Source organism: Paroedura picta, chromosome 15, assembly GCF_049243985.1.
Source record: "Paroedura picta isolate Pp20150507F chromosome 15, Ppicta_v3.0, whole genome shotgun sequence".
NCBI lineage: Eukaryota > Metazoa > Chordata > Lepidosauria > Squamata > Gekkonidae > Paroedura > Paroedura picta.
Window position 1 is genome coordinate 16,246,460 of NC_135383.1, and position 22,355 is coordinate 16,268,814.

The 22,355-nt window shown below is 54.3% G+C and overlaps 1 protein-coding gene across 4 annotated transcripts in view; it reads left to right on the forward strand.

The window, feature by feature from the left end:
• Positions 1–199: 199 nt before the first annotated feature.
• OVCA2 (OVCA2 serine hydrolase domain containing) overlaps positions 200–22,355 on the forward strand; it is a 40,457-nt gene continuing 18,301 nt past the window's right edge. For 2 of the 4 annotated variants that reach the window (XR_013226909.1, XR_013226910.1), the window contains exons 1-2: positions 200–415; positions 1,626–2,147. Coding sequence is in view for 2 of the 4 variants with exons in the window: in XM_077312752.1 (XP_077168867.1) it covers positions 247–415; positions 1,626–2,131 (675 nt within the window). In the remaining 2 variants the exon portion in view is untranslated. Of the gene's footprint in view, positions 416–1,625; positions 2,728–22,355 lie in introns of those variants that run through there. The other 2 variants (XM_077312752.1, XM_077312751.1) reach the window with 2 other exon arrangements.

Sequence of the window (22,355 nt, forward strand, 5' to 3'; positions counted from 1 at the left end):
GAGCTATACCCCTCCCCCGGTCTCCTGCACGCCACGCGCCTGGATGCTCAGCCTGCCGGGGAGAGGCTGTCTCCATGGCAACAGCTGGCTGCTACTGAGGCTTAAGATATCCGGGGCGGGGCTGTTCAGGCCGGAGAGAAACGCCCAGCCACCTCCCTCGCCATAGAGGCTCGTGAGCTAGACAAGTTCCGGTATGTGCTGTACCTTCTTCCGCCCAAGAGAAAGGAGATACCCGGATGTAGTAGCATGGCGGAGGGGGGCTCGGAACCACGCTCGTTGCGCTTGCTTTGTCTCCATGGTTACCGCCAAGATGCCAGAAGCTTCCGGGCGCGCAGCGGGGCCCTGCGGAAAGCCTTGCGCGGGTGCGCCGAGCTGCTGATGGTGGATGCGCCTCACGTGATAGCCGGCCGGCCAGGTGAGGGCAGGGGCTCGCAGTGTCGTCACGCGGGCTGAGTGTACCTTTGCGCATGTGCAGAGGGCCTGAGGATGTCTACTAGACCAGTGGGGTAGCCGTGCACGTGACCCGTGGGAGGGCTGGCCTATCTGGCAGGAGTGTTGTGAAAATTGTAGATTATTATTATTAAAATAATGCTAATGATAACTTGATTTGTATAGGCTGCCCTTCCCGGCTGGCTCAGGGCGGGTAACAAGAAGATAGTTTACTGCAGTGGTTCTCCCAAGAAGTGCAAAGAATTGTCCTAGCCACCATCCTGTTTAGTCTTCTGGATATGTGAGGAGGAGTTGACTTAAGGTGACCAGATTTTAACATTGGTAAAGTGGGACACCATTGACTGGGGGGGGGGGGGTCTTGATTAAAAAATTGGTCTATATGGAGCAACAAAAAGTTGCATAGAATGCATAGAATGGAAAAATAGTATTATAATATATATATATTTTAATTTCAACATAAGTACAATTTGCCAGGTACCCCCAGACGTCCCTCCAAAAGTGGGACAATCTGGTCACCTTAAGTTGACTTGATGTCTTGATGTCCTTAATAAAGCAAGAACCCAGCAACACCTTAGAACTCACAAAATGTAATTCACAATAAGCGTTGGTGTGTTAGAGCTCCCTTGGTGAAATGCAGTGGAGCGTGTGTGTAACATGGCTTACTCAGTTAAATATATAATTTCCATGTGAATATTTTTTATAGCTGCTATGCTTTTGATCTGGCGTGGCTTAAAACTTCAGGTGCTTCCTTGAAGCCCTGTTGACAAGGTAACTTATACAGAGAAAAAGCAGCAGAATGGAAGATGAAGAAAGGAGGCATGAATGCCAGCTTAGTGTAGTAGTTAGGAGTGCTAATTTTTAATCTGGTGAGACGGGTTTGATTCCTCATTCCTCCACATGCAGCCAGCTGGATAACCTTGGGCTCGCCACAGCACTCATAAAGCTGTTCTGACCGAGCAGTAATATCAGGGCGCTCTCAGCCTCATCTACCTGACAGGATGTCTGTTGTGAGGAGAGGAAAGGGAAGATGATTGTAAGCAACTTTGGGACTCCTGGTAGAAAAAAAGCAGCATATAAGAGCCAACTCTTCTTCCTCTGCTTGGAGGAACCAGTCATACCCTACTTCCCTTTGCAGGGATTCTCTAACCACTGGATTTTCCCTCTCTCCATTGCAGAGGAGGCCAGCCTGTCAGAGCCGTTAGAAGCCAACGCTCATGGCTGGTGGTTCTCCAACCCCCAGGAAGGGACGTTCAGTGCCTTGGAGGAAGCCTCATCTTGCAAAGGATTGGAGGAGTCTCTGGAGGCTGTGGCTGAGGCATGCGCAGAGCACAGCCCCATTGATGGGCTGCTAGGCTTTAGCCAGGGGGCAGCACTGGTTGGCATCATTTGTGCCCTGAAGCAACATGGAGATCCCCGCTTCCAGTTTGACTTTGCCATCCTGATTGCTGGCTTCAGGAGCAGGGCCCTTGATCACCAGAACTACTATCAGGAACCCATCCAGGTGCCCAGCCTGCATGTCCTCGGAGATTCGGACCGCGTCATCCCTGCTGAGATGAGCCAGAAACTTGCTTCCTGCTTTAGTGAACCTTTAATTCTCACCCACCCAGGGGGCCACTTCATCCCTGTGTCTGCAGCCCAGAAGAAAACCTACCTGCAATTCCTGGATCGGTATAGGAAGTAACGAACTGGAGCGGAAGGTTTGTTTATTGGTTGGTTTGATCCTTTCGGTTAATTGTGCGCAGAAGGCTAAGTATGCCTCATTCTGCAGCGGATTGTGGCTTCCTGTCCATTTGGGATTTTGAATTTGTTTGACATGACTGTGTCACTTTTTAAAGCCATATATCCGTTAATGGGCCCCTTGTAGGTGATTTGTTTATTAACATCATTTATAGTCTACTTTTATTGTTCAGACCCAAAACAGATGACAGAATTAAAACAATGCATTGAGAACAGGGGTAGCGTTAAATAAAACTGGATTATTAGCAAGCAATGCACCGCGAAGCAGAACGGTGTTTTTTATTATTATTAGATTTTCCAAAATAACACAACGTATATTTCATACTCCCAACTACGTAAAGAAACAAAGAGGCATTATAATAACTCGTAAAATATACAAGGAAACACTTTCTTAGGTTTGTACTCCAAAACATTATAAACACCCAAGTGCTCAATAAACTTATCTGAACATTGGGAATTATTTCTCTGGGCTTGCTGAAAAGATATTAATTTATTTAATAAAGTGATATTCCACAGGCAGTGGAACCATTCACGCTTTGAGGGAGGTTCTGTTGTTTGTTGTTGTTGCCAATTTAGCAGGGATAAGTAGGCTTAATACCAATTCTCCATCTGTAAGATCTCTGTTCCATATTACACAGGCCAAAAGAAAAACTTTTGGATCAAGGGGGAATGTGTTAAAACCCAACATTTCATGTAAAAAAAAATCACCATAGAAGAGCAACCCCCGCCCATACTGATCTCATGTCTTTTATATGTAGTAGCGATGTAGAGTGAGATACCATTGAAACCAAGTTTCGAACGAAAGTTCTTTTAAACTTGGAGAAATTACCTTAGGTACCGCACAATTCTAAATTCACCCTTATTCCTTGAACTCAGTATTGATCTGTAAAGTCCCTATTCCATTTTCTAATGCAACTTGAAGAAGTACTTTCTCGATTTAGTAACAAGGAATAGATTTTGGCCATGAAACCAGTAGGTAGCTGCTCAGTGGTAATTATAAGCTCAAAGATTGTTTTTGCTCTTGAACCACTGTAATTCCTCAGTAGCGTTTGCCAACTGCCTGAGCTGCAAAAACTAATAACCGTGGTCTACCCTCTAATTTTAAAACCATTTCTTTATAACTTATCACAGGACAACTCTTTACCAGATTTTCCATGACATCAAAATTGTTCTTCTAAGCTTCGACATCTAGATTCTGATGGCTTGTTGTTTTTTTTGATGTTGAAAATTGATGATGTTTAATGGTATATTTAAAAACTTGTACACTACCTCAGCCAGGACCCTTGAAAGGCAGAATATATCTAATAGTCAACATGGCCTCACCTGAGGATAGTTAAATGTGCAGATTGAGAAAAATGAGATTTCCCCCCAAACTTGGGGGGGAGAACCAGGTTTGCAGAAAAATCCCAAATTATAACAAAGGGAACTCCCCGAATGAAAGTAGTTAACTTGAGCAGACAATTGGCTTGGAACCAATACTGTGAACAGGTAGGAGAAGAAAACCAGGACACTCCTCCATCCCCACATCTCCTACGCACTGTAGACCTGCGGCTGGGAGGGGGCCGGGAGAAATGAGAGGAAGAGTCTGTTAGCAAGAGACAAAAGGGTACAGAGACTGATTGTGCATGCAAGAGAGAAAGGTGCAAGAGGGTTAGGGGGCAGTCAGGAGGAGAAAAAGCGAAAATAACATGGGAAAGATGATACAGGGGAGAGGGTGTGACACACACACCCCTGAGTCCTTGCCGGGTCCTTACTAAACTGTGCCTTTTTAAACATACACATATTTACTCCTTGTGCCAGCAGCTCTGTGGGATGAATTTGTGAGGCACAATTTAGGGAAAACTGCAGAGGAGATAAATTGAGCCCCTTCAAGGGAGCCAGGGATGGGGAAAGGAATAAATAGGGCTCTGGGGGGCACAGTTTTTAATTTCAAACGCTAGAGGGCAATCTTATCCCCTATAAGCATCTTTGATGCTGGCTGCCTAGATGAGTGGGAGGGCAAAGAGGCGGGGCAGCTGGGCTACTGCAGGCTGCCAGTCTGTTAAACTGCCCATCCCTCTCTCCTGGGCTCCCCTGCAAGCAAAGGCAGCCAAAGCAGCAGGCCTGGAGAGGATTAAATCCAGCTTCTCTGCAGCGGGTGAGCCAGAGCTGACTGAGGCTGACCATGCCTGGGGCAAAGGGGAAGCGGGGTGCGTCAGGCATTGCTGTCTCTGGCAACTCCTGTGTTCAAATGGGCGAAGAGTCTGTGCAGAATCTGAGTCAGCCAGGACGGTCTGCCAGGCTTCCTTTCCTCTCCGCAGCTCCCATTGGTTGCTGCCTGGTTTTTTTTTGCTCTGTGATGACGGAGTTTGTTGGCAGAGCCACAGAAGCACCAGCGGAAGGTTTACTCTGTGGGACCTTTCAAGGCTGAAAGGGGAGGAGGCATCACCCTGACAACAACCTCTGCTTTATGGAGAGGGGCAGGGAAGAGAGAGAGACCAGGTTGGCTTGGAGGCCAGCAATGATGTCTGCATTCTGCTTCTCCCATAAGGCCAAAGCCAACCCGGCAGAGAAGGGTGACCCTGAACTGCATGGCAATGGTTTCTGGGGATCCTTACGGTACTTTTGTGCATGGCAGGGGATCTTTAGCATGCGGGCCCTGGCATCTCCAGCTACAGAGGATTTCATATTTGCAGGGTTGGGAGGCCTCAGGCCAGCCATCCTCTTTCAGACTAACCTACCCCACAGGTTATTGTGAAGGTAGAACCATGTCTGTCACCCTGAGCTGCTTGGAGAAAGGTTAGGATAATAATGTTAGGACATTATAGGACAGTAATGCAAGAGAGATCCAAGCCAGAGCTTGGCTGGCTAGTGCCAGTCTTTGTAAGAACCGATTTGCATCCTCTTTTGCCTGGGCCAAGAGGAAAGCATGCAGGGTGCCCTCTGGGGGCAAATCCCAGGTTTTGCTTCCTACTCCCCCGCCTTGCCTTTGTCCTCTGCACCTGGAATCGGGGCTTGTGCTCCCCCCTCCCTTCTCCTCCTGGCCTCCTTTCTCTGCCCTTTGGCTCTGAGCAGGCACCTGCAGCTTGGGAGTGTGGGACTGGGCCATCCATCAAGAGCTGCTCGGAGAGGTTGCCTTGGCTTCCGGCCCTGGGCCTGCCTGCCAAACTCTTCCTCGTGGGCTGAGTTTCTTACGCATCCCTTCATTTCCTCTCCTGGGAGGATGCAGGCAGCTGTGCTGTGCTGTGCTGTGCTTTGCTTTGCTGTGCCGGGAGAGGGGACATTGTGCAACTTTTGACCCTCTTGGATGTGTGTGGCGAAGGGGCGTGGGACTGGGGAAGGGGCCAGCCGGGGCCCTCCCTTCAGCAGAACTTAGTGGGGGAGGGGGTAGCGCCATTCCCTCTGGCCACGCTGGCCCTCCGAACCTTCCCCTTGCCTCTGAGTCACTCCGGCTTTTTTTGTTTCAGCATGGGAGCCCACGCTGGGCAGGGCTCTGGCTGAGATAAACACTCACTGCCTGACTCACAAAGGCCACTGGGAGCGGGTGGGCGGGAGACTGCAAAACGTGTGCACCGCAGCCTGGGGTTGCAGGGAGGCTGGAATTGGAGAGGAGGAGGCTGCTCAGCCGGGCTCGGCCTTTCATTCCTTCGGCAGCCGACCCTGCGGGTTTGTGTCCGGACCTGAGGGGCTGCTTCCCCTGTGGTTTTTTTCACCAGCCAGTCGTGCCTTGAGCAGTGATCAAGGTACAGTCGGCGTAGCCCTGCTCCTGGCATGCACAGGTGATGCGTGAGGCAGGGAGTGGTCAAATGGCAGGAGACAGGAGACAGTGCAGGCAGAAACCAAGGCTGGGCCCCATCACTGGTTAGGGACATCACCTTACCGGGATGTGGCCTTTTTCAAGGGCAAGGTGGGTGGAGACAGGTAGCTGGAACAGGTTTGGACTACACAGAACTTTGAACAAGGCGTCTAGAATCTATGGATGGGGGTTGAGACCCAGCTACGAGGTTTGCATGCGGTGGGAAATCTCCCGTCTCCCGGTTGCCATCTCCAGAAGATGCCTAGAGGTCACCTTGAGCAGGGCTGGGCCATTCTCCAAAGTATCCCAGAGAAGTAGGAGAGCTGTATTTTGTACCCCGAGGGCGTCTCAAAGTGGCTTGCGGTCACCTTCCTCATCCCCCATCAGACACCCTGTGAGGCTGGTGAGGCTGAGAGAGAGCTCTGAGAGAATGAGACTGGCCCAAGGTCACCCAGCTGGCTTCATGCGGAGGAGGAGTGGGGAATCAAACCCGGTGCTCCAGCTTAGAGGCTGCCGCTCTACGCCAAACTGGCTCAGGAAGGTCAGAATGCAGAATGACCTGGCAGGCGGTGGTGGTGGATGTGCTGAGGATTTGCCTTTTTTTTGCTCCCTTTCTCAAGCTCATTACTTTGCATCCTGCTGGGATCCTGCCGAGGTGTATGGAACTGCGGGGGGGGGGGATTGTCTGTGTGGTCCAGCCAGCCAGTTGCCCATCTGTCTCCTTCCTTGCGCGCCAAACCCAACCTTCAGCGAGATGAATCCGTCAGTTGTGAGAATAGCAGCTTCCGTGGCAGGGAGGGGACGATGCGCACAGTAAAGCTGGGGAGGACTTGCACCTTCGGGGGGGGGGGGACAGGAGTGTCTTTGCCTCCCAGAGAAACAGCTGCATGTGCAAATCGCAGAGCAGTGGCCAGCTGGGGTTCACCAAGCTGACTTGTTCGAGTTCACGAGAACACCCCACTCCTTTACGTGGGATATGCAGACAGTTTTATTTACTGCTGCTGGCTGCTGATCTGGGGCTGTTTCAAGCAGCTGGCTTAAAACAATGTTTAAAACACACCCAACCTGCCCTGCTCTCCCCCCTCCTGCCCCTGACATGAAACAGGCCAGGGAATCAAGTCTGAAGGGAGATAGTCATAGCTGCCTTATAGCAACCCCTTGTGGAGTTTTCAAAGTAAGGGAGGTTTGCAGTTGGTTTGCCACTACCTGCCTCTGCAGAGTGACCCTGGACATCCTTGGTGGTCTCCCAGTAGACATGTCAACCTGCTTGGCATCCCAGATCTGTCCAGATCCATCGAGCTAGCCTGGGCCACCCAGCTCAGGGATAAGGGCCCTGTATCCACTCCTAAGTAGTAGCTGATTGCTCTGTGCCTTTTATGTACTCTGTGGCTGTCTCCTCCTCTCTTCAGGAAGATCTCTGGCCCTTCTCAGAGGCGCTGGTCTCAGCAACTGGGGGAACTTCTGGGATCAAAGTCTGGTGGTCTTCATACTACCTGAGACTCTAGCCCAGGGATTACCAGGCAAGGTTCCAGGCAGCGCTGGTGTGACCTGAGAGCTCTCCAGGTTTACAAGGCCTTCCCCAGAAGTTTGGATATGCCACTATATCCCCCTTCCCCTGTTGATCTACAGGCCTAGTCTCTCTTTCCATAATGGAAACAGTGAACAATCGATCAATTGATTGGGTGGCTGCTGCATCAAACATCCGCACCCACTTCTCTGAAGGGGCAAGGCAACACTTTGGAGGTTCCTCAAAGCCCGAAAAATATATCAGGGGTTCCTCCACGGTCCGGACCATGTTCCTCTTGCAAGAGAAGCCAGGCTGGGACAAGCGTCCGGAGCGCTGGCAGATCCTCCACCAATCCCTGGTGTGTCCAGAGGGCGGCGCCTCTACCTGCACCTTGAGAAACAGGAGTCTGCAGGAGCCGCAGCGGTGGTCTCAGACTCTGCAGTGGCTTGGAGGGCCAGAATGCAACACAGCAAGCCAAGGAGGCCGGGTGGAAGGCAGGGGTGTCTGGCTCCACCAAGTGCCAAGCCCAGGATGGCTGGGGAAGATGAAGCTGGTCCTGTCCTTCAGAGATGCTTGTCTAGTGTCCCAGGCGGGACTTTGTGTTGCAGCTCCCCCTCCCATCTAGATGGAGAGGCCAGCCTCTCTACACCGGCCACCCCTGGCAGAAGCGAGCTGTGTTTCCCCCCAAACCAGAGAAACTTGGGCAGACTCCTTTATGGTGGGCGGAGGGAATGGTGAGGAGCACCTCCCATCAGTTTTCTGCTATGGGATGGAGAGGCAATCGCTTGCTAATTCTTCCTGGAACATCTGCTGAGAGAGCGGCCCAACTTGTGCCTCTGGGTGCTTTAATCACCATCCTCTCTCTGCCCTGCCCCACTGCCCTGCCCACATCAACCAGCTAGCAAAAGCAACCAGTCTTGCTCCCAAATGGGGTGAATGTCGGGTGGCCAACTCCAGGCTCAGAAATTCCTGGAGACTTGAGGGACAGGAGTCTGAGGAGGGTGGGGTTTGGAAAGGAAGGGAGCTGATCTCTGTCCTCTGGAGTTCAGCCGTCAAGTTGGGAACTCTCCAGGCTACACCTGGAGGCTGGCAACCCTACATGGACAGGAGCCCAGTGCTGCTGGACTCGGCCCTTGGTGCTGCAGTAGCAGGCAGCTGCATTCCCATTGGAGAGACTTGCATGGCCATTCACGCTAGGTTCCCACAGCCCTGATGTTGGTTCTGGCCAGACAGGCCACCTTGTCCTTCTCTTATCCTGTTTGAGGAGGGCCCCATTCGTTCTGCCGCTTAAAACACAAGCTTTGCAACGCCTGGGCTTTTGCTCCTCCTCTTCTGGGGTAATTGGCCAGCCCCTACGAAAGACACTCGCAGAGCATGTGGGAGCTGCTGGCTGAGTCCACTGAGAACTTCCCTAGCCCTGAGCACAATTCCAGGCCCTTGCCTGGTTCTGGGGGAAGCAGGGTCCCTGGGAGCCCCTCCCTCCAGACCTCACCGAACAGTAAGAGTGCCAGTTGGGATTTGCCCCCAAACTCACACTCTTCCAAGAGGCTGGCACGTCAAGCCCAAGTGCACCAGCCCTGTTGTGGTGCACCCCCAAGACTTACCTTCCCCCAGAGGCGTTTGCTGGGCCCACCAAGCAAAGAACGCAAAAACTGGCTGGATCCTGCTCAAAAAGTCCGGAGGAAGACGCAAAGGCTGGAGGTAGAACATCTCCTGGCCAGCTGGTGTCTCGGCAGTAAAGAAATGCTGGTCAAGACCGAAGCAAAAGCCCAAAAGTAAAGTGGGAGCCAAGTATGAGATGCCCCCCCCCATCCCTTCCTGTTGTTCCTTCTGACCGGAGAAGCTTTCTTTTTTTGACTTGATCCCACCCACTCCCCATAGCCCAGCATCTGGAAAGATGCCTAAGGCTTTGCAGACAGCAAAGAGAGCTAACTACGCAGGAAGTGCTTACAGCCAGGAAGGGAGATGACTGTTCAGGAGGAACAGACAGGTTCAGTGATGAGGGAGGAGCTCACAAGGCTATCACAGCCAGCAGGAAGGAAAGTCCTTGGTCCAGCCACTAAATAGCAGGCCAGTTAGCTTAATGCCTGTTCCAGATAAACTGGTGATGGTTTCTCTCTGGGAAAGAATGCTTAAGCATGTCGAACAGGGGAGGCCAACCTGTGGCTCTCCCGTTGTCCATGGACTACAATTCCCATGAGCCCCCGCCAGCATGCTGGAATTGTAGTCCATGGACATCTGGAGAGGCACAGTTTGGCCACCCCTGATGTAGAGGAACAAGCCCTGGAGAGGAAGAATCAGCATTGCTTTTGCAAAGGGTAGGTCTGCCTCAGCAAATGTTTGGATTGCTTTGGGGGAAGTTAAGAATTGCAATCATGTGGAAATGTCCTATCTAGTAGTGGAATGGTCTCTCTAAGGAGGTGGTGAGCTCCCCCTCACTCGTAGACTTTAAGCAGTGGCTGGATAGATACTTAGCCTGTCTGGCCCTTTCCAACTTTATGATCCTATGATAAATGTTTCCAAAAAGCTTTTGACAAAGTTGGTCAGCCAGCATCGGGGAGTCCCGGGATCCAAACCGGGGGGGGGGGGGGGCAGGGGTGATACTTAGCTTGCTTCCGCTAAGGTGTGATCACTTTGAGGTTCAGCTTGGCAGAACACAATCAAATATTAAGGCCCATGAAAACCAAGAGTTGAACTCCAGCATAATCATTCCAAACTGAGCTGCAAAGCAGCAGCCAAATTTTCATGAAGCATGTCTCGAAGCAGACGCATTTGAGCCGTATGGAAGGGCGGTATAAAAATCTAATAAATAAATTTTAACAAGAATCCTAACTTCAGATATGCATCAGCATCTTCTGATGGTGACTGACCGGGAAAGAAATCTTGGAGTTGCAGTAGACGGCTCAATCCGGATGTCAGCTGGAGGTGAGGAGGAAACTCCCTCCCTACGAGGAATTATTAGGAAAGGCACTGAAAATAAAATGGCCAATATTGTAGCGCTTCCGTATAGTAGCAGTATAATTTGGATCCTGAATTTGGCATGCCACGGCTCTGGTTTATGTGCCTCAAAAGGGACATTGCGGAGCGGAAGAGAGTCACAAAAGTGTTCAAGGAGTTTTGCATATTCCCCCTAAGAAAGCCTGAAGAATTTTAGCCTTTTCAGACGAGGAAAGATAAAGACTAAAATGTGGTGGGGTTTATAAAATCGGAGAACGGGGATCTGACCATTTATTCCCTTTCTCCCCACCAAATCATAGGATGAGGAAGCATCTCCTGAAGCCGATGAGTAGTAGGCTGAAAACAAATTGTATATCTTCGCACAAGAAGTCATTAATTTGTGAAACTCACTGCCATTGCGTGTGATAATAACCATCCCCGATATCGACAGCTCCGCCCTTTGGCATCCCACAAAAGGCTTGGACCACCCAAAATTATACTTCCCCTGATTCTAGGGCAGGCTTTCTCAACCAGGGTTCTGTGAAGCCCTCGGATTTCTTGACGCCTCTGGGATGTGGAAGTTAATTAATTTTTTATATATATATTTGTTTAAAATGCATGGGTGATATGACCATATATGGTCATGTAAACCTGCCCTCCCCTCTCGGAATGGCCAGTGATGGGCCTGGAGGGGGAGGGGGAGGGAAGGGGCCCCAGGTGGGCGTGTCCACAGCTCTGCTTCCCAACCATAATCTGTATGATCAAGACACTTCTTGGGTTTCTCAAAGCCTGAAGAATGTTTTGGGGGTTTCTCAACTGTAAAAAAAAGTTGAGAAAGGCTGTGCTAGGGCTTGTATTCCGCCAGGTGCCCAATACAAAAGCTGATTCTGGTATGAATTGCTCCAAAGCCGGAGGCCCCCAGGAGAAATGAGGATTAAAAAACAGGGGGCAGCAGTATGCCAAAAACAAGCTTTGGGCTGCAGGGAAACCTCTACTGTTGGACTGCCCTCACTGGCAGTCTTCAAGCAAAGGTTGGAGACACACTTTTCTTGGATGCTTTAGGATGCTTTGGGCTGATCCTGCGTTGAGCAGGGGGTTGGACTAGGTGGCCTGTCTGGCCCCTTCCAACTCTGTGATTCTGTGATTCTATGACTTGGACTGAAGACTGCCTCTCTATAGATAGAACACCCTCAAGGAACGTTGTTGGTTTGTATTGCTAAGAGAGGCAGGATAAGCACTAGACATGGAAACGCTTGGCCCAGGTATGAGGCTTTGGTCCAGGCACTGGGATTATAGGATGCAAGAAACCCCAGTTACTGGTTCAGAACCTATTACCAATAGAACCCTGCATAATTTCTGGAAACTTGACCTTGAAACCTCAGCTTATGACCCGGATGCAGTCTTGTCTTCCCTTGCGGAGTGATGGTTTTAGGATACAGCTGCCCCTTCTGTCCCCACTTTGGAGCAGCTAACACTAAAACCAGACTTTGGAAAAGGCCTTTGTGTATGATATACTGTGCAGGAGAGCCTCCAGAGTCTGTAGAAGCACTGTTTCTAGTGACTGCAAGGTACCTGAAGAAGATTTCCAGTGGTTGGGGTAAGAGGCTCTCTGCTTTCTATCTAACCTCTTGGAGCAGGATCATTTATGCATATTACTTTTTAAAGGCTGGGTTTTTGCGCCCCGCTTTTTTACATCCCGAAGGAGTCTCAAAGCGGCTTACAATCGCCTCCCTTTCCTCTCCCCGCAACAGACATCCTGTGAAGTAGGTGAGACTGAGAGATCTCTGAGAGAACTGTGACTGGCCCAAGGTCACCCAGTTGGAGGACGAATGGGGATTCGAAGCCGGTTCTCTGGCTTAGGCTGCCGCTTTTCGCTACTACGCCAAGCTGGCTCTCAAAAGGCATTATTCTGCAAAACAGCACAAAATTAAAACCACTCCCGTCTTCGTACTTTTGGGAGGGCAGCATGTTTACGTGCAGGCCTTAAATATTCAGTCCCGGGGAGGATCCACAGCCATCCTTGCATGGGGCGGCATCTGCTCCCTGCTCCATAGCTGCCTGGACTCAGAGCCCAGGTGCTGCCTTGAAAAGACAGGCCCAAGAACCAAACTGCTGGGGCCAGGACAGTGGGGGAGCGCAGCGTGCCCCTTCATTTAGCCAGCCCCCTCCTTAGCCAGGCACGCTCCACGGCTACGCTTCACTGCTGCTGCCGGCACAGCAGCCCCGCTCCCCAACTCTCTGACAGCTTGCTGTTTGCAGAAAGACTGCGGAGGGCGGCTATGGTGGGAAAGGAGGGCGAGAGACCGATACAGCGCATAAGAGATGAGCTACTACTTGCACAGGAGGCCTCCTTTCTCCTGCCCCTGTGCCCCTTCCCAGGTTGGATCTCTGCTGCCTGAATTATCTCGACTGGGCTTTGACGCAGTGCTTCATTGTTAATAGACAGCTCAGCTTGTTGAGACACAAATACATTGCAAACTTTGCACCGGGGCGGGAGGGGCGTTTGAATCCCTCCCCCCCACCTATATTGTGTATCCAGCGAGAAATGCTCCAGCCAAGGAAATCCGGCCTCTTAGACAGACTAAGTACCCCCCCTTTCTGTATACTGCAGCAACCCTGAACGTATTCAGTGACGTTCAGCACCTAGGGAGATGGACAGCAGGTCTCCCACAATCCCAGGCCGTTCTTGGTGGTGGTGGTGGTGGTGGTGGTGGTGGTGGTACTCGCGGCGGTCCCACGCAGAGTCCCAGAGAGGGGCTGTTCGGTGGGCCCAGGCAGTTCCGACGACGCTTAGGCATCCATTCCAGACAACCATGGCTGTAGACTGTTACCACTCCCATCCACACAGTAACAATCTAAAGCCACGGTTGCCCTGGAGACACAGGAAGAGCTGGCAATGTTGTGAATGGGATCCTGAAGATTGGGTCATTGCTGCAAAGAGAAGCCGGAGCGGAGCTGTCGGGAACGCAGCACCCGCCCACCCACACACCACAACTCCCAGGCACTGTTCTCTCGCGTAGAGACTCTGAGACGAGAAACCCTTGTTCCTTAATAAAAAAAAAAAAATCCAAACCACATTCCTTCTCCCAAAAGCCACACTAAAATCGAGCCTAGTTATTGCAATGTCGGAACCTATAGCAGGCACCATCACCCTCCTGGCGCCATCCGGATCCGCCCAGCTTGCTGTCAACTGCTCTCCCCTGGGCTTCTTCTTGAACATCGTTGACCTCCTTCTCCTCCGGCCCTCCCTTTTAGGAATGGGAGGTAGGAAGGGGATTTTGTTACTGCGCCGCCATGTTGTGATGGTTTTGAGTCTTTTAATGGGGTTTTAAGACATTGTAACCCGCCACAAGCCATTGGGAGTGGCAGGAAATAAATTGAAATAATAATAATAATTAATTAATTAATTGGACACAGGCCCCTTCCCCTCTCCTTTTGAGCCCCGGGCTGGAGGACTCAGCCTCAGCCTTGCTGGGTGGTAAAACCCTCAACCCTGGCTTGCCAAGACAAGCCAGAGACGGAGAAGGCTGCCGTTCCTCCCTCTACCGCCAGCTCTTCCCATCTAGCATTCTGAAGCCACGGTGCCATGCCCTCGTTGACACAGGTCTCCGGTTTCGGCTGGGGATCCTTCGCAGGCGTCACTGGAGCTGTGGCTGAAAAACAGGATGGCTTTCTGATGCCTGACAATTGCGGAGCGGCTCAAGGCTGGAACGTTGGCACTGACTGAACCGGATGAGAGCACATACCTCGGAGTCAGGCCCTCGGCCCGGGTTGCCCAGGGTGGTCCCTGGCAGTGGCTCGCCAAGGCCTTTCCCCCTCTAGCACCTGGAGAGGCTGAGCAACGGACATGGAATTATTATATGATGATACATAAAAGCTCCCACAATACTCTGGTATTATGATGGAACTCTGTTGCGCTCCCATCTTGTGGGTAGTCTGGGAAATCTCCACACATTGGTCATTTCAGAGAATGTGGAAAGCATGCTCCCCTGGACAAGGGGTTAGAATGATAAAGGAGCTGCTCCAGAGTAGAACAGCAGAGGATTACAATATTGATTGCACATATCAGATCCTTGTTTCACTGCAATATTTTCCACCCTTGGAAACCCCGTTCTTTATGGCATGTCAAGCCTCAAGTTGGTATTACTGCGCTTGGTTTTTGTGGCACTGTTTTCCAGGGCGCTCACCCCAGTCCCGCCTCATGGTTTATTGAAGGACTTTTCCACCCAATTGAACTGTTCTGTCATCCATCTGGAGTCTCATTGAGAAAGACGGGCTTCGGGGAGTTAATAATAATGATGCCACATTAACCTTTTTGAAGGGGGGCACAATGGCTGCTGCGGGAGGGGATCATTATCAAGATTTGGAACCCCCCAAGCCTGTGACGGGGCAGCTGTTTACAAATGCAAACAAAGTGGCCCTTTTGGAAAATCCCCCGGCTTTAGTGAGATGGCAGAAAGCCAAGATTGGCCCTTGGTTTTGGGGAAGGAGGTGCCGGGAAATCCTTGAGCAAATACAAATGGGCACCACGTGGAGATCACCATTTAAAATCCCAGCTCTGACCTCCTTCCCATCCAAACTGGAAGGAATGTACTCTTCGCAAATACAGGAGAAAGCACCGAAGGCCCAGTCCTACAAAGCCATGGGAGCTTGCTTCTCCCTTATTCTTACCTCTCCGTGAAGCGTCAGCCGAAGGGCCGCGTTTGGCCACGCTGGGTCCGGTAGGCTGCTCAAAAGGAATACCAAGCCTGAAAGAAAGATTACCATCTCGTTCGTGCCCTCGATCCTCCTGCAGCGTGAGAAATGAGACCCAAGACCAGTCCCCGTAGCCCAGACCTTGCAATCACACACCAGTGCCCAGGCAAGTTCCAGGAGGTACAGGGGCCACCTTGAATCTAGAAAAGTGTCTCCGGTTTCTGTGCCAAAGCTGACAATGGCTGGGACCCTTCTCACTCTCCTCATCGGACCGCAGGGAGGATCCTTATCTTCGGGCTAAATGGAAAAGTGTGGGGATGTAAACCTACCTTGGAGGCTTGCCTGTTTCTGCAAAAGACCTCGCTGGTTTAGGAATGAACTTGTTCCGGCCTGTTCCGGATCCCTTGCTCAATCAAGCTTCCCGGGGCTGCAGGGGGAACCAGAATGCCTCAGGGGTTTCTGAACCATCCCAAGAGAAGGTGCATGTCTGACCTGAGAGGGGATGTCTACAGCGATCCATCCTTGTTCGTGCTCTTTCGGAAACTCCAAAGTGACCCTACGCAACTTGAAGTCAATGCTGGGTGACTTCTGGACTGTGGCTCCTCACTGGCTTGGGAGCCCTTGGCTAGTGCACCAAGCAGTGCTGGTTGGAGGCTTGTTAAGTTTCTCGTGGTGGGTTTTGAACGAAAGCTCGGTCCAAAGCTTGAATGACAGACATTGTTCTTTGAATAAGAACCTGAGCTCCCAGAGAACATAACCACCACACATCCACAGACGAAGACCAAGATCCTCCCCCCCCTCCTCGGCAGATGTAGGGTTTGGCCTTGGTCTTTGGAGGCCAGTACTACCTCCAGGCAGACCCTCCAGGAATTCCAGCTGATCTCCAGTCAGCAGAGGTCCAGTCCCCTGAAGAAAATGACTACTTTGGACGGTGGACTCCAGTAATTATCCCTGATGGGAGGTCCCTCGCCTCCCCAAACCCCACCTTCCCCAGGAGTTTTCCAACCCAGAGCTGGCACCCCTAAGGACCACCCTCTTTGGCTGGTAGCGTCACTCCAGGGTCTCTGGTAGAGAGTCATTCCCATCATCTGCTTTCTCATCCATTTCAATGGTGAATGAACCTGGGACCCCTCTGTTACAGTGGCATAGTGCTTGCTCTCGAAAGCTCACGCCTTGAATAAATCTTTGTTGGTCTTAATGGTGCTACTGGGCTCTGATTTTATTGTGGCATAAAACTGAAATCGATCTCCTTGGCTTTCCTAGGGTCGCATGGCCACATGCCTGGCAGGACCTGGGAAAGGAGCCATAGACTGTGCCCCTGTTTAAACCCTTGGGCTCCAGCTCCCCAGTACAAATGGGCCCAGCCGGCACCGCTGGTGAGATGTTGCCCCCCCCCCCCCAATCAGCCGGAGGGCAGCTGCTGCTTCCCCGCCCCAACAGGAAGCGACCGAAAGCAAAGGGCAGGGCGAATGCCAAGCCAGCGGGACGATCAGCACCATGGAGAGCGCCCGGCGGCCGCCTAACTGGGTTGCGTTCCTCTCTTAGGACCGTGCTCTGGCCGGCTCTGGGAAGGAGGCCTAATCCGGCGCCCATTTGGCGAGAGGGACCCCTTCAAAGACGCTGCCCTTGGCTCTTGCACACCTTGGGGTCTCGAGTCTCTTGCACACCTTGGGGTCTCTTGCACACCTTGGGGTCTCGAGTCCCCGTCCCACCCCCGGCCGACGTGTCGCCACCGTCTCCCCCGAAGCCAAGGGCAACCTCCTTCCCCCGAAGGGCCTCAGCGGAGGCGTCCTCGGAGCCCAGCCCCTCCTCCCCCGCGAAGGCGTCCGGGAAGGGAACCTGCCAATCGTGGACGCGGCCCCGCCTCCCCCGCCGGTTTCGGAAGCTCCCCGGGCGCACGCCGCAGTGCCGGCCGCCTGCACGGACCTCGCCTTCGCTCCCGGCCGGCGGGACGGCTGTTGCGGCCAGGCTTCGGTAGCCATGACTGTAGACTGTTACTGTTTCTCCCGCAGTGCTTGGCAGTAAGCAGTCTAGAGCCAAGGTCCCGACGCGCTGACCAGAGTCTTCTCCTCGGAGCCGGCGACGGGGCGGCCGGGGGCGGGGATGGGGGGGGGTGTGGGGTGGAGTGGAGGGGTGGGGGGCAAGAGAGCAGCGCGCGGCTTTAGGGCTTTCTACCACCCCTCCAATCCCGAGTCACAGTGGGGGGCAGCCCTCTAGGACATCCCAGACTGGTCCAATTCATGCTTCCATACTGTGCAGCGTAAGCGCCATCGGCCAGAGGTAGATTGCCTCTGCACAGAGAGGCTCCGTGCAGCCGTCACGGGTAATGGGCCGTGCCTCCGTGAATCATGCCTCATTCCTCGCAGGAGGCGTCAGTTGAGCTGCTGGGCAATCGGCGACCGCCCCCCTTCTGCCGCTTTCTAGCGGCCAAGCACCCCACCTTATTTTTCCAAGAGAAGTGTGTGTGTGTGTGTGTGCGGGGGGGGGGGGTTACTCTCTCTGAGCGGTTGGGGAGTGGGGATACGGGGAGAATCTCATAGAAGAGCCAGACCTCCGGAGCCTCCTCCGAGGCGTCTTCGGGGAAAGGCGGCTGGAAGAAGCTTGTAGGGCTTGGGGTGCTATGGGGTGCGTGGATAAAGCGCCTTGGGGGAGTCGCAGGGAGCCAAAGGGGAGCGGCCAACCCTTTCAGAGGGTACCCGGGTATTTCATCCCCACTCCCAGGCAGCGTCTTCCTTTCAGCCTGTTTTCTTTGGGGGGGAGGGGGGGGGCTGGAGTGGAACCAAATGGGAAGCAAGCGGGTTCCGGCGGCTGTCTCTCCCTCTCGCTCTCGCTCTCTCTCTCATTTGGAGAGGCGGGAGCCTCCGCACACGTCCTCCCTCCCCCCCTCCCCCCCGCGTTGCTCGCAGCCTTGAAACAACAAGCCAGCTTCCCTCCCCCCTTCCCCCCGCCCGGTCGCCTAGGCGGAAGAAGGGAAGCAACCTTGACATTTCGGGGAGGGAGGGGGCGCCTCCCCTTTTGCTTCCGGCGGCAGCGCCTCCAGCCATTGTTCCGGCTCAAGGTGAAGCACCCTGGCAGGTAGAGTGGAGGCGGGGCGGGGCAGAAGCTGCAGCAGCACTGCACCCCTCGGACGCAACGGGGGCGGGAGGAGGGAACAGGTGGACGCGCCGCAACAGGTAGCGAGTGGGCAGAGCCGCAGGAGGAGAGGGGAGGGGAGAAGAAGGGGTTCAGAGAGGCTGCCCCCCCCCACTCGGCTCCAGGATCGCAGCACCCTCCAAAGGAGGGCGAAGAAGGCGGCTCTGGGCTCTGCCAGCCCCCTCCTCTCCGGGCACTCGCAAGCCGCCCCCTCCCTTAAGTCTCTCTAGCCGGGTCCGGCTGCACCACAGGGATCCTCGCGATCTTCAGGGTCCCTGCTTTGGAGGGCCCAACCTGCCTTCAGCGGACACCAGCCGGCTTAGATCTGCTCCAGAGCAATCCGTGCGGGCTAGACACCACTGGGGGGGTCTGGTCAAGTGGGCGACGCCCGGAGTCCGGACTGGTTCCCCCAACCCCTCCACCGCCTCCGGGCCTCTAGAGCCTCTTTGTCCCTTTAGGTCTCAACTTCTACCGCCTTCTCCGGGGGAGGCGACCGTCGCCAGGCCAGCGCGGTTGGGAAGGGGGGGGGGGCTGATCCCTTGCGCTTAAAGACCTGGCATTTTCTCTCTCTCTTCCTCCCCCCCCTCCACTGGGGGAGGCAGCAACTGCCCGGCCACAGGAGCCACGTGCTTGGCGCGGCAGCCAATAGTCTCCGGGAGAGTCATGCGTGAGCCGGGAGGTGCTCTTCCGCCCCCCCCCCCGGACTGCAGGACGGGGCTGCTGGGACAGGACTGGGCCGGAGGAGACGCGGACCCCCCCGGCCCTTACCCAGCTGCTCCGGCCGGCTGGCGGCGGGGAAGGGGCTCCCGCCTGCGCTGGCCCACTCGCCTCTTACCTGCACCTCGACGGCGCGTCCTGCCGGCTGGATCTCGGGAGCAGCAGCGCCTTCCCGTGCCGGGTCCGGCTGGGATCCGGCTGCAAAGCTGTCTCCAGCCGTCGGGGTTTTTATAGAGTCCGGCTCGTAGTAACGGGGATCTCGCGGCTCATTCATAGAAAAGCATCAGCCTACACAATGACGTGGGCGTGACGTCAGCGGGAAATTTAGGGAACGGGCTGAGGCAGCTATTTATATCACGGGTGGTGGGGGGAGATGGAGAGCAGGAGCGGCAGGAGGGGGGGGTGAGACTCCCCAGCGCCCCGGTAGCTGAAGCAGGCGGGGAGTCACGGGGGGAGGGGTCCTTGGAGGGGCTTGGGGCAGCCGTCGGCTTCAGCAGACCCATTGGGAGAGGCGCTCCTGGCAGGGGGTTCTGGGTCCCCCGGGGTCGCTTCTTGTCCACCCGAACCGCACTCTGTTCTTCCTCCCCTGCCCCTGGGGGGTAACAATTGCCCCGGCATCAGCCAAAAAACGGTGGGATGACGAGCACAAAGGAAGCCTCCAGGTTCAGCAGCAGTCTATCTCTGAGTAGGCGACATGTGGAGAGGGGCGGGCCTTTTCTTGGAGCACCTCCTTGAGGGTTTGGGATTGGGGGACTCTGTCGTGCCTCCTCTTCCAGCTCCTGACTCCTTCCCTGGCCAGCCCACCTGCGCCCTGCCAAGGCCCTGCTGGTCCTCCTCGGGAGAGAAACCTGCTTCGGGCTGCAGTCCGCTTTCCTTGGAGCCTTACTGACCATCATTGGACTTACTTCCGAGTAGCCAACCTTCCGGTGGCGCCCTCGGTTCCCCGTTCCTGGGAACGGGATGGTGGCGGAAAGAAATCTCGGTGGTATCCAAAGAAGCCCCCCCCCCCGTCAAGGGGAAAGCGCTCAGGCCTAGGCGGGACCGGTTCAGGCGCCGGCAGCCAGGGCAGCTGCAAGGTTCTTGGAGGGGAGCGCACTGGTAACCCCCCTGCCCCTAGGGAGGTGGGGCCGGCTGGAAACGCAGAGCTCCCCTCCGGCAAGAGCCCCTCTGTCCAAAAGAGTGGCGGAGAGGCCCGCACCTACTTTTCTGGGGCTGGGCGGGCAGGAAGAAGAAGAAGAGGAAGAAGAAGAGGAGGAGGAGGTGGATGAGAGGTTTTATATCCTGCTTTTCACTCCCTGGAAGACTCCCAAAGCGGCTTATAAACACCCTTCCCTTCCTTTGCCCACAGTAGACACCCTTGTATGGTAAATGGGGCTGAAAGAGCCCTAAAGAGAACTGTGACTAGGCCAAGGTCATCCAACTGACTGCCTTTGGACGAGGGGGGAATCACACCCAGTTCGCCAGATTCAAGGCCACCGCTGTTAACCACGAGGCCTGGCTGGCTCTCAAGACTTAGCTTGCTTGACCCTCTTCTCCCCCCCTCCCTCCCCCCAAGGTTCAAAATGTTCGTCTTCCTGGCCAAGTTTTGCCTCCTCCTCTACTCAGATCCCTGGAGCAGGGCGAGGAAGCCCCGAGGATCGCTCCCCAGAGCCAGGCCACCTCTCGACGCCCCTTGCCCCCTAAACCCTCCCGGGTGGCCAGAAGTCAACTCCTACTGGATGGCTTTTTTCTTAGGCTCTGGAACATGTCCAACAACAGCGGGTGAGGCTTTTCCTGGCTGCTGACCTTACCTGGAAAAACTTCCCCCAGGCGAGCTGAATAGGGAGAAGGGGGGTGAATATCAAAGCTTTCTGCTGGGTTTTTAGGGCAATATCCCCAGTTCTCCAAAGGACATAGGATATTTCGTCCCGTCCCCCCACCGTCCCCCCACCGAAGCCGCGCATCCTCACCCCGTAGCACCTAAAGCCCTCCCAGGGATTTCTATAGAGGTCTTCCGCTCTGGCGCGATAACCACTGAACCGTACTGCCTTGTGCAATTTAAAACTCGCCTTGTCTTTCTTTGCTGGTTTGTTCCTTTTCCGGTACGGTTAAAGCCATCAGCCTCTGCACCGAGGGGACACGAGTGGGAAAGTGACTCGGAAATAGATCAACAGCGATTTTTCACAGGAGTTTTGAGAAGTGCTGAAGTGCTCTTGTTTACTCCTCCAGGGCAACTTTAGAGGGGGGAAGCGCTCCTCTAGTTACCAGGGAAGCTAGAATAGCGTGGAAGCGAGGATTATTGTTGCGCGTGTTTACTCACAAGTAAGTCCCACTCACATCGACGTGGCAGACTGGTAAAAGGGGGAAGGGACCAGGGGCTCAGTGGCACAGAATCAGCTTGGCCTGCAGAAGGTCCCAGCTTCAATGGCACCCCCCACTACTTGGCCTTGCATCAGGGGTAGTCAGACTGCGGCCCTACAGATGTCAATGGACTACAATTCCCATGAGCGCCTGCTAGGGGCTCATGGGAATTGTAGTCCATGGACATCTGGAGGGCCGCAGTTTGACTACCCCTGCCATGTTCCCAGAAGAGCAACCTTGAGGAACCCATGGTATGATTCAGCACAAAGCAGAGGCCCGGGGGAAGTTCTCCCCTCCGCATACTAGCCAGCGTCACCCCTGCTTAGCTTCCGAGATCCGACGGGGGGGTCGGACTCCCCAGTTCCGTCCCCTGTTCTGGCAGCGCGAAGAAGTTTGTTTCACCTACACCTAGGGTTGTCAATCCCCCGGTGGCACCTGGAGATTTCCTATTCCAATTGACCTCCAGAAGGACCAAGGTCAGTTTCCTGGGTGAAAAATGGCTGCTCTGGAAGGGGGGGAGGCATGATCCCTGGGGCATGATCCCCTGTTGAGGTCCCGCCCTCCCAGGCTCCACCTCCCGCATCTCCAGGCAGTTCCCTGCCCAGAGCACACCTGTTTACAAGCCACCTTTCCCTGCAATGGAGACCCAAAGTGGTTTGCATCCCTCTCTCCTTTCCCGTCGGGCGCCGGAGTGCTTGTCAGACGCACTGCTGTGGGCGGCAACTCCCATTATGTCTCCGTGAAATGCAGGATTCAGGGGAGGGGGGGGAGAGAGAGAAGGCTTTGACGGGGAGCCTGGGGCTGGGGGAGGGGCACAGTGCGGCGGGACTACCTCTGTCCAGACTGGGCTGGGCTGGGGTGTGGCTCCTTCCGCCCACGTGGCTGGGCCCCCGTCCTCCTGCCTGTCGCAGGCCTTCCCCTTGCAGCTTTGGAAGCCGGCGCCTCTGCCCCTCCCCGCGCCCATTTCACAGAGGCGGACACTGAGGAAGACCGAGGCCAGAGATGGGGCCAGCGCAGCTCTAGAGGAGATCCTCTCCTCTGGAGTGGGAGCACAGTTCAGGTCAC